The sequence below is a fragment of the Podarcis vaucheri genome (assembly GCF_965113315.1).
Source record: "Podarcis vaucheri genome assembly, chromosome: 2".
NCBI lineage: Eukaryota > Metazoa > Chordata > Lepidosauria > Squamata > Lacertidae > Podarcis > Podarcis vaucheri.
This window is the reverse complement of record NC_138760.1, coordinates 32281911-32294189: the sequence shown is the minus strand read 5'-3', so window position 1 is coordinate 32294189 and position 12279 is coordinate 32281911. Positions and strand designations below refer to the sequence as shown.

The 12279-nt window shown below is 47.0% G+C and overlaps 1 protein-coding gene across 1 annotated transcript; it reads right to left on the bottom strand.

The window, feature by feature from the left end:
- Positions 1-271: 271 nt before the first annotated feature.
- Positions 272-7417, bottom strand: GPR142 (G protein-coupled receptor 142). The gene is made up of 4 exons (XM_082212763.1): positions 7375-7417; positions 5342-5582; positions 3619-3765; positions 272-1339 (listed from the first exon to the last, which is right to left on the bottom strand). Exons 3-4 carry the CDS (start codon positions 3743-3745, stop codon positions 438-440), a joined length of 1029 nt encoding a protein of 342 aa, XP_082068889.1. The 5' UTR covers positions 3746-3765; positions 5342-5582; positions 7375-7417; the 3' UTR covers positions 272-437.
- Positions 7418-12279: the final 4862 nt, after the last annotated feature.

The window sequence follows — 12279 nt, the reverse complement described above, 5'->3', positions numbered from 1 at the left end:
ACGTAACTAGCGATGGCATGTCTGCGCACGCACGCGTCGCTTTTCGCCACTTCTGCACATGCGTGTGACGTCATTTTGAGCATCTGTGCATGTGTGAGCGGCGAAACCCAGAAGTAACGTGCTCCGTTACTTCCGAGTTGCCGTAGAGCGCAACTCAAACGCGCTCAACGTGAAGCATATTCAACCCGAGGTATGACTGTATCTCTCTGCACATGAAATCTCTCTCTCTCTCTCTCTCTCTCTCTCTCTCTCACCCCATCTCCATGCACAGATACACAGAATACATATATGCAAACATACATATATAGATATCCATGCACACATATGCATCCATGTCTAGTAGACCCTCCTGTGTTGTCGTCTAATGCTCTAGATTCAGAGTCATGCCAGGACGCCAAGCCTATCTGTCCCAGTGAGCTGTTGGGCTGTGGAAACTTTCAGCAATGTTGGAGCTGGTTGCAGAAGGGAGATGCTCCTCCTAGAATGGTTCCATCTAAGACCCCCAGGGGTTTCAGGGCCGGATCCGAGGGGCCATTCTTCCTTGGCGATTGGGTGCATGGGAGCCGGATAGACGCCAGCACCTCACAGACAGTACGCCGGAAAGTCTTGCTGACAAAGCAGTAGAGGAAGAAGTTGAGGGAGGTGTTGAGCATGGCCACCATGTTGGCAACGTCCATTGCGAGGTGGACTTCCCAGTTCTGTCTGACGGAGGCCACGTAGAGGTGGTAGATCATGACAATGGTCCGTGGAGCCCAGAGGATGATGAAGACGGTGGTGACAGCCAGCAGTATGGCTGTGGTCTTGCTGAGGCGCCGGTGGGGCCAGCCTGAGTGCTTGAGCTTGTAGATGATCACAGAATTTGTCACCAGGAAAATACTACAGGGGATGAAGTAGATGAGGAAGCAGTGAAGCCATTTCAGGATCTTGTCCATGGTGGTGGGTGGGTAGGCATCATGCCAAACATCCAGCCACCCGTAGAAGGGGATTCCGGTGGCCAATGATATTGCAAAGACGGTGCCAATGATCTTCCGGGTGCGCCCTGGGTAAGACACAGCCCTGTACTGCAGCGGGTGGCAGAGGGCCACGTAACGGTCCACAGTGAGCAGGACAGTCACCCAGATGGAGGCATGGTTGGCTGTGAACTGCAGCACATTGATGGTGAGGGTGAAGGCGCCTGGAACCTCGCGGCCCAAGATGGCCGCCTGCACAATGAAGCCCGCAAAGACAACAAAGACCTGGGTCATAATGTCGGATGCCGTGAGGGCCAGGAGGTACCAGTAGGAGGACTTCTTGGTGCGGGCAGCCAGGCGGGTCAGCGCAACGGCAGCCAAAATGTTCACTGAAACGAGGAAGAGAGGCAAGAGAGTCAGAATAGGTGGGAGATCGTCACAGAAAACAACAACAGCAGCAACAACAACCACAAGCAAGGCACAGGAACATAACCAATAGCTTCCACCTGCAAATCCACTTGATTCAAAACTCAGTTTTACAAATTAAAAAAAGAGAAATGGAAATGTGGTGGTAGTTCCAAACAGAATGACTCTGCTAAAGACAGGCAGTGTGGCTGTCGGGAAGCCCTGGGTTCAAAATCCCCACTCAGCCATGAAACCCATTGGGTGACCTTTTGCGCATTCCTTCCCCAGCTTTCCTCAGTGTGTCCAATGTCTCTCCAGGCCATAACTCAGTAGCAGAGCATCTGCTTTGCAAGCTGAAGCTCCCATGTTCCATCCCTGGCGACTCCATCAAGGGTGGGGAATGTCCTCTGTTGGAAACCCAGGAGAGGCATTGCCAGTCGAAGTGGACCATACTAAGCTGCCAGATGGGCCAGTGGTCTAACTCAGTATAAGGCAACTTTCTCTGTTAAACAGTGGAGGTCCCTATCCCATCGAGATCCAAAGTCTTCTTATTTATATTGGGGAAGCATGTGTACCTCAATTTGGGCCTGGCTCTGAACCTTCTCCCCTCCACAATACAAATCACATTCTCCTTCATACCCCCTGATTCTCTTTCAGGGCCTCCGGTCTACTTTCCCCCAGCACAGAGTCACAGAGCTGCACTTGCTGAACTGTCCAAACCAGTAGCATGTCTTGGATTGTCTTATCTACATGAGCTCATGGCTCCCTCTAGTGATTGGCTCTAAAAAATAATACTCTGCTTTACATAAGGGGACCATCTATTTGTCCTAAATAAGCTTTCCTTTCCCAAGCCAATCGCTTATATATTTTTTTTCTTCGTTTCCTGAAGGTATGTCACAGCAAGCTGCAATTTTTTTTAGCTCAAAAAATGTGTCCCCTTTACAACACAGGGGGTGGGAAATGTCCTATTGATGCAGTTGGCCACAGACAAAGAGATGGGTCTCTTGTGAGTTGTGTCTTGGCAAAGTATCCCAAAGTTTGAGAATTAAGTGACATTCATGCAGATTATAATTTAGAATTTCAGAGAACTTGGTGCCGTCAACGAACACCCCCACTTTGTGCAGCATAAAAGAAATCCCCACCAATTCTCACTGTAGCAAGGCTGTTACACCGTGGTTGAGTTTTGGCACAACATCCCAATTTGCTATCTATATTTATTTCCAACCACTGGCACAACTTTTTTAAAAATTTATTTGCATTGAAATGGGTTTTTAAAATTTATTTGCATTGAAATGGGTTTCATTCTCATTACAACGTCCCATTTTTTTTACTTAATGAATTCTGTGAGAACTCGGCACTCCTCTATTTACAAAGCTTAGTAGCATTTATGACTTCTGCTCATATAGGACATTTCATAACCATTTTCCATTTCCTGCTTTCCAATATGGTGTGTGAATGCTGCTAACAGATAACTGCTGGGTCACTATAAATGAACCTCGCTGCATTTGATTAAAAAGGTTTCTTATTTTGTAAACAAGGGGTAAATTAATCCACACCAAGCAGCAATGTATCAACAAACCCTCACTTGGAAAAAAATGCCTTTTTAAAATTTGTTGCTTTGTTCCCTTTCTGCTCTCTCATCACATGACCCCTTGGCTTTGCATCGTTCTGAACTCCCTAAGGTTATCGTGATCATTGTCAGATTTTGTTTGCAAATCATTTATGCGAACACTTCTCTAAACTATTTCCTAAAGCCCTTGCTATTTCCACACCCAAATTTCCCCACTTTCTCTCACCCCAGAGCTCATGATCCACATGGTCTCAGAATTTTATTCCCTTTTTGTTGATGGGTACCAGACACAGGTCCTTCTCAGTGGTGGCTCCACATCTTGCAACAGTGCATCTGTTTGGCCCCTTGGCATCAAAGTTTTAGGTTGCTTCCAAGAAGCATTTATATTATACCAGCTCTCTCTGTGATTCTGTTGTGGGCTTTTATTTGTTTCATTTTTAAAAAAAGTTGTTGTGATGTGTTTTTGATTATATCATTTCAATTTTTAAAAACATATTTTTATTTAATAAAAATAGAAAAACACATTTTTATTTCACTACATTTAAATTCCACTTTTCTTTCAAAGTAAAGTACTGCGAATTAAAAATTCCTTCACTCTGAATTGCTGCTTCTCTTCCTCCTTGTTCTTTGTACCTCTTAAGCTTCTCCCAGTCACACCTGCGGAGATGGCTTGCTTCTCATCCTTTTCCTTACCTGGCAGACCCACACACAGCAGGATGCCGTAATAGATGACAGCAGCAGTGCCAGCAAGACAAGGCGATTTTCCATCCCCATCTGGGTCCCTGGCATTGTTTGCCCATGTTGCATCGGTCATGTTCATCTTTCCTTAGTACCTTCCAGCTAGGAGGGAAGCAAAGGAGCAAATGGTGAAGAATACAGTCAACTCTTGGCCTGCATAATCCCAGTTTCCCACAAAGCGTGGGACACTTTGATTGAAATTCTCCGTTCGCTAAGCACAGGGTGAAAAACAACAGTACAAGCAGAGAGATCGATATAGCATTGGTTGCAGCAGCTCTTGGCAACTGTTGATTATGTTTTAACCTCCTGGTGTACTCTGTGCATCCCTAGATTGTGGCAGACCACCCTGATCGGTATCAATATATAAACGGAGGCTCTCTTGCTTGGCCTGCTGCTAGCAGTCTTGTTCAAGGCGAAAACATATGGAGAGGTACGAGCTGGATGCCTCTTCTCTCCCCCAACCCAGGTATGATCAGCCGCTGACTTCTGTTTCCTGAAGATTATCAGCTGGCTACAGGTTTTTGAGGGATGCCGGTGGCGCTGTACTCCAGCTCCCTCGGCCAATAAAGCGAGATGAGCGCCGCAACCCCAGAGTCGGTCACGACTGGACCTAATGGTCAGGGGTCCCTTTACCCTTTACCTTTACAGGTTTTTGAGAAATGCCACGACAGCCACTTCCCACCTTCCCGTCCAAAAGGATTGAAGGGTGCCATCTAGACATGTAAAACAAAGTGGTAGAAGGGGGCACACAAACACACAAGCATGTGAAATCACACGACAGAACCCAAGGCCAGTGGATTGCTGAAGCCTCAGAGACAGGAGTGGGTCCAATGATTTATGCACCTGCAAAGATGCCCACTTAGGGTATGGGCAGCAAGTGATCGTTAAATAGAAGGAAGTTAAAATGAGGGATCCGCTTAGTAAACCCCCCTGAGACAGAAGCTAAGTAGAGGTATATTTGGTTGAAACGGTAGGCATAAAGTCACACAGACGGACAGCAGCATCATGAATAATGGACACACACACACACACCTTTATAATGGGTGCTGATAACTTATTCCAACCTTTCCTGGTTATCTGGACCCTTCCATACAGACTGAAGGTGTAAATAGGTGAATAAACCATACAGTGGTACCTCGGGTTACATACACTTCAGGTTACAGACGCTTCAGTTTACAGACTCCGCTAACCCAGAAATAGTACCTTGGGTTAAGAACTTTGCTTCAGGATGAGAACAGAAATCGCGCGGCGGCAGCAGGAGGCCCCATTAGCTAAAGTGGTGCTTCAGGTTAAGAACAGTTTCAGGTTAAGAGCGGACCTCCGGAACGAATTAAGTACTTAACCCGAGGTACCACTGTATTTCTTAAAGCTAAGACAGTCTCTGCCATGTCTCAATCCTTCAATGGAACCCAGATCCTGGGTGAGTGCCTGGAACCCCCTGGAGTCCTGCAGAGAGTGGGGGTGGGACCCAGCTTTTGTAACAATATGCTGGAATCTCCTGTCCATCTGTCCCTTGGGTCTCATGGAACTGAGCAAGGTAACATCACACCTTGGGTTAATTCCAGGGCACGGGTCCCCTTACCCCCTTGTCGATCATGCCACTCTGCTCAACCCACATTACTAGAAAGGCAGATGTTTGCAGTGCCGTCCAGCAAATGGATGCTGGTGGGAATCTTACCTTGATGCCTGTGCTGCAGAAACTGGTCCCCTGTCTTGTATTTGCTCTGGCTTCTTCTCCCTGATCAGATGGTTCAGCGGCGCATCTCCTCCTCCTCCTCCTCCTCTGTGCACCAAACCTGTGAGCCTGCTCTTGAGAGCCAGCGCTGAGAGGCAAATTGTGAAATAGGCTGAGCGAGCGGCCAGAGACTCGGAAAGAGGGAGGAGCAGCAGCAGCAGGTGTGTGCTTGATGCAGACAAACCTGGAATGAGTGGAGAGTGTAAGTGAGCAGGCGTAGCACAGATGGAGTGGCCACAGGGCATTTTTTGTCACGCTCCTGTTACATGGTATAAACTACATGTGGGAAGAAACAGAGCCTCAGATCTGAGTGTTGAATGCAAAATATGTGGGCAGCCCATGTCAGATGAGCAAGGTACAAATAATAAAATTATTATGTGTAGCAAATGCCTGTCAATTGCTATTCCTGGGATGTTGAGCCCATTTAAAATCACATACGCCTTTGGAAGATTTGTTGTGGTGCCTGGGGATCAAAACTCAATCTCACCAACTGTGGGAGAAATGGCTAATACAAACTGGTTGTCTTTTAAATATATCTACTCTAATATGCTGATTGAACACTACCAAGGACCTAGCAGTTAGCAAGTGATTATACTACCTAAAATGTCTGAAACATTCATCTTAAAGCAGCAGAGGAGTGTATAAGGGTACACAGCACATTAAGTTAAAAGCAATGAAAGCCACTATTTCTGGGGACTGCAAACAACATACAGTGGTACCTCGGGTTACATACACTTCAGGTTACATACGCTTCAGATTACAGACTCCACTAACCCAGAAATAGTACCTCGGGTTAAGAACTTTGCTTCAGGATAAGAACAGAAATCGTGTTCCAGTGGCGCGGCGGCAGCAGGAGGCCCCATTAGCTAAAGTGGTGCTTTAGGTTAAGAACAGTTTCAGGTTAAGAACAGACCTCCAGAACGAATTAAGTACTTAACCCGAGGTACCACTCTAATTAGATACATGGTAACTATCAGGGCTGATAGAAATGCAGACACATTTCTAGGTATTGTTGGAAGCAAGAAAAGAAAAACACTGTTGATTACCAACACTCATTAGGTTTTTAGTTGTCAGAATGCTTAGAAGCAAAGAGCCACAAGAAATAGCATTTGGCTTGATCCATCCCTCCATACTGAATTAGGGGCAAAATAGAATTTTTTTAAGGAAACACTAAATCGGTATACTTCTTCAAGTGACTCAGAAGATCCTTGCAAGTTGACTTGCATATGACAACAAAAATTAAATGCACCCCGGAATAAACAGTGTATATTGATAGGACGGATGTAAAATGGAAGATGGTTGCAGTTACAATGCCAATGGATTAGCAGCAAGACTGTTGGCATTTGGTTGGCCAGCACCTGCTTTGGTTGACAAAACCATACATTTTTCTTGGCTAAAGTGATACAGCCTTGCTGGCTCAAGGACTCAGTGGCACAGAGTCAACACTGCAACTAAGAAGCATCCTCAGCAGGGATATACAAACAAGCAATCAAATGACATAAAAAAGCAAAGGTCCTGGTCCAAGCTGACCTCATGACTACAACGTCCAGCCTAATTTCGGAGCTTTTTTATTTTTATTTGTGTCCCTGCTTTGTGTAGCCTCTTGCCTGATGAAGAGTTCTGGAGAACTCAAAAGCTTGCCACAGTTTTGTGGCATTTGGGTGTGTCGTAATGAAGGCATTGCCCATGAATGTTAGAATCAAAGTACAATTTTAAACCAGTCATTTGATGAAAGACACAAGTCAAGGCTCTTTTGATCTGAGGAGACCAGATTCAAAGACCAGATCAAGTCTATTTGCATATGACTAGCAGTTATGTGCTAGGAGACGGGATTGGGTGATCTTAGGCATGTGTCTATGCCCATCACGTGAGCAACTAAACAAGAAAGGAGGTTGGTGGTGGTGGAATAAATCTTATAGGCATGACAAGTTCCTAAAACCAACAGACTTCCAGTATTGTTTTGGACAGCCAAATACCTTCCAGTTGACATTCAGCTGGGGTTCCCTGGGTGAATTAGCTCATCAACAACAAAGAGATCAGCAGGAAAAAGCAAGAGAACCTGTACGTCTCTTGTACCCTGGTGGTGCAAATACTTGGGTTTGGGAGCTTTGTAGCCTGAAAAGATGGGAATATGGTAGTGGGAGAAATTGGGATCATATCTCATATAATCACAGAAAGAAAGGAAAAAAGGTTTGTTGCAGTAATTCTCCTCCCCCACCCTTTTCATCTTCCACATTTGTCCTGCCTTGTTTCAGAATAACAAAATATGATCAAGTTTTGGAACAACAGGAAGCCTCTGGGTTTCCCACTGCCTTCCAACATGGTGGATGTAAATGCAACAGCCCGAGGGGGTGGCACAACCCCATGAAATTCATTTAATACAGCTCATTTGCTCAGTTCCACAGGCAACAGGGTTTAACAGGAGGTCAAGGAAAGTTACAGGATTCATTAGTATTGTAACACCTCGGTCAACTTTAGCAACCGGAACTTAATCAGTAACAAACTACCATGTCTCTAAGATTTCTTAAAAGAACTGGTGAGAGCAGCACAGTGACTTTCTCTAACCACCGATTTAAGAAGCAGACCGTTCTTTTAGCTGGCTTGATTACAAAGTTTTAGAAAAGCATTCTGAAGAGGGGGAAATGTAATTCACAAAACTGGCTGGTCAGTGTACAGGATTTTGCCCTTTCAAGCCAGACGATCAATGTTTTGGGATGCTTCTCACATAGTTAAAGGTAAAGGTAAAGGAACCCCTGACCATTAGGTCCAGTCGTGGCCGACTCTGGGGTTGCGGCGCTCATCTCGCTTTATTGGCCGAGGGAGCCGGCGTTCAGCTTCTGGGTCATGTGGCCAGCATGACTAAGCCACTTCTGGTGAACCAGAGCAGCGCATAGAAATGCCGTTGACCTTCCCACCGGAGCGGTACCTATTTATCTACTTGCACTTTGACGTACTTTTGAACTGCTAGGTGGGCAGGAGCTGGGACCGAGCAATGGGAGCTCACCCCATCACGGGGATTCAAACCGCTGACCTTCTGATTGGCAAGTCCTAGGCTCTGTGGTTTAACCCACAGTGCCACCCGCGTCCCATTCTCACATAGTTAAAGGTAAAGGTAAAGGTACCCCTGCCCGTACGGGCCAGTCTTGACAGACTCTGGGGTTGTGCGCCCATCTTACTCAAGAGGCCAGGGGCCAGCGCTGTCCGGAGACACTTCCGGGTCACGTGGCCAGCGTGACATCGCTGCTCTGGCGAGCCAGAGCCGCACACGGAAACGCCGTTTACCTTCCCGCTAGTAAGCGGTCCCTATTTATCTACTTGCACCCGAGGGTGCTTTCGAACTGCTAGGTTGGCAGGCGCTGGGACCAAACAACGGGAGCGCACCCCGCCGCGGGGATTCGAAATATAGTTAGCTGTACTTAAATCCATAAATATAGTTAGCTGTACTTAAATCTCACATAGTTAGCTGTACTTAAATCCACTAGAATCACAAAGGTGGATTGTAACTATGCTTGTCCTTCCCAAAGACCCATCTCTGTGGGAAGAAAGATGTCTCCTGTCACTTCTCAAGCACAACCACAGAGGGGAACTGTGCTTGGACAGGATGGTTGTATTTGCGTATTAGGTTTCTTTTAAAGATGTTGTTGAGACACTGGTTTCTTCATTTTTGTGAGCTGAATTTTATTGTTTGAATTTTATAGATTTGTGAGCCATGTTTTTGGCTGAAAGGCAGCACAGGATTAAACTCTGCCCTATCTTTTCTGCCATTGGGTCTAAATTTTTAAACCCAGCTCTTGAGGGGAAAAGCCATCTGGTCTGAGTTGTGGAGAACTGATTTCCCACAGGCTACTTGTGTTAGGATGACCCTTTTAGCAGTGGCAAGGTTTGCTTGGGCAGTTTGAGACAATTTTCTGAAGTCTGAGCCCTTCAGTCTGATGAACAAGTAACCTTGTATTGTTACTATGAATATCTTGGAGGTTTTCTTTGTATTGCTGTTTTGTATTGATTGTTTTTGTTGTTTTACCTATGGAAGAAGCAGACCGATGGACCGATTCACTCACAACATAAACCTTCATTTGGCAGAAAGGACACAAAATGGGGAGAAATGAGGCACCTGATATGTGAAGCCACCTCACCCCCCCCCACTAACAAATTATACCATGTGTATATTTGTAGACCAGCCTTTTCTCCAACCTGGTTCCATCTAGATGCTGTTGGATTGTAGCTCCCATCATTCTTGGCAGTTGTCTACACTGCCTGAGGGTGGGAATTGCAGTTGAAATTCCTGGACTGCCGGAGGACACCACACTAGGGAGTGCTAATGTGGCTACACCCTCTCTAACCCTCTAACTAAGAAGCAATAAAAGGGTAAAAGTAAAGGACCCCTGGACGGGTAAGATAAAGGTAAAGGGACCCCTGACCATTAGGTCCAGTCACGGATGACTCTGGGGTTGCGGCGCCCATCTCGCTTTACTGGCTGAGGGAGCTGGCATACAGCTTCTGGGTCATGTGGCCAGCATGACTAAGCCGCTTCTGGCGAACCAGAGCAGCGCACGGAAACACTGTTTACCTTCCCGCCGGAGCGGTACCTATTTATCTACTTGCACTTTGACGTGCTTTCAAACTGCTAGGTTGGCAGGAGCAGGGACCGAGCAATGGGAGCTCACCCCCTCGCGGGAATTCGAACCGCTGACCTTCTGATTGGCAAGTCCTAGGCTCTGTGGTTTAACCCACAGCGCCACCGGGTAAAAGTAAAGGACCCCTGGACGGGTAAATCCAGTCAAAGGCAACTAAGGGGTTGTGGCGCTCATCTCATTTTCAGGCCAAGGGAGCCGGCGTTGGTCCACTGACAGCTTTCTGGGTCATGTGGCCAGCATGACTAAACCACTTCTGGTGCAACGGGACACTGTGATGGAAACCAGAGTGCATGGACACCCTGTTTACCTTCCCACCACAGTGGTACCTATTATCTACTTGCACTGGCATGCTTTCAAACTGCTAGGTTGGCAGGAGCTGGAACAGAGCAACAGGAGCTCACCCCATCATGGGGATTCAAACCGCTGCAATCTTCTGATTAGCAAGCCCAAGAGGCTCAGAAGTAAGTCCCAAGGAGTTCAGTGCAACACGCTCCCGGGAAAGTAGTGGCTATAGGACCTCCACTGCTGAACTAGAACCATGGACCTCATGAAGCAGGACTCTTTTCCTGTGTCCTTAAGAACTACAGCCTAAGCCCCCAGCTGCCCAGGACACTCAGTGACAATGGCTGAGTTGGAGAGGGGTCCTGTTTCTGGCCATAGCCCCTTCTGGCTGCTGTGCTTGCTGAGTATTGCCTTGTGTAAATATCACTAGGTGTTTAGCAGTGAACTGATGGACTGATAGAGGAGCTTTGCACTTGCCATCTCAAAGTAAACAGAAGCTGCCGCTCAGTGCGGGAAGGCTGGAAAACCACCGGCAATGAAAGAAATACCCCACCCTCTCAATTCCTGCCCCTCCCTCCCTGCTCTCTCTCTCTCTCTCTGTCTCTCTCTCCCCCCACCGCACACCTGCAAGCTCAGGTAAAGAGGTTTCTTTGGGTGCCTGTGGGAAACAGACAGTTGGAATCATAATGCAGCACCCAGAGCAATATTTTTAGATGCCTCGTGACTGATGATTGTGCAAAGAGGAGGCACAGCAAATAAAAACAGAACAAACCCATTGATATTTTGTGGATGTCGGTGCACCCATTGTCTAGACATCCTGTTAATTTGCTGGGCTGTGTAACTATGACTGTGCAGAAAAAGTTTAATCTTTCAGCGGAGAATATTCTATCGAGGGATATACCTACTGTAAGGAAATTAACAATGGGACAACAAAAATGGACCCTACGAGCCCCAAATGGTGGACAAGAGATTGATTTTGATGAATTGGAAGAATAAAGATATGACACAGCGGGTGGCGCTGTGGGTTAAACCACAGAGCCAAGGACTTGCCGATCAGAAGGTTGGCAGTTCAAATCCCCGCGACCGGGTGAGCTCCCGTTGCTCGGTCCCTGCTCCTGCCAACCTAGCAGTTCGGAAGCACGTCAAAGTGCAAGTAGATAAATAGGCACCGCTCCGGCGGGAAGGTAAACAGCGTTTCCGTGCGCTGCTCTGGTTCGCCAGAAGCAGCTTAGTCATGCTGGCCACATGACCCGGAAGCTGTACGCCGGCTCCCTCAGCCAATAAAGCAAGATGAGCGTCGCAACCCCAGAGTCAGCCACGACTGGACCTAATGGTCAGGGGTCCCTTTACCTTTACCCTTTAATCAATGCATTGACAGCAGGACGTCACTCGCAACCTATGAACAGACTGCTAGCATTGGAAGATGGACCATAAATGTAGCACAGATCCTGTAGCAAGAAAAGTCAGCGGCTTTGACTGAAGCAATCGGAAGACCATCTGCTGAGTCATTCACTCTTCTGTGCAAATGAATCACCTCACGTAAATCATTTTCAAGACGATTTGCCTCTGACGCTTAGCGCTCACAGGTGGAGAATGGCAACATCAGCATATGGAGGAAAAGTGCTAAGCAGTTAGTTCATGGGTAGGCAAACTAAGGCCCGGGGGCCGGATCCGGCCCAATTGCCTTCTAAATCTGGCCCGTGGACGGTCCGGGAATCAGCGTGTTTTTACATGAGTGTCCTTTTATTTAAAATGCATCTCTGGGTTATTTGTGGGGCATAGGAATTCGTTCATTCCCCCCCTCCAAAATATAGTCCGGCCCCTCACAAGGTCTGAGGGACAGTGGACCGGCCCCCTGCTGAAAGTTAGCTGATCCCTGAGCTAGTTGCATATAACTGCCCACCTCAGAAAGAGGGCCAATAGAGAGAAGCTTCTAGAAGCAGACATTCTGAACAGAAAGCAGTT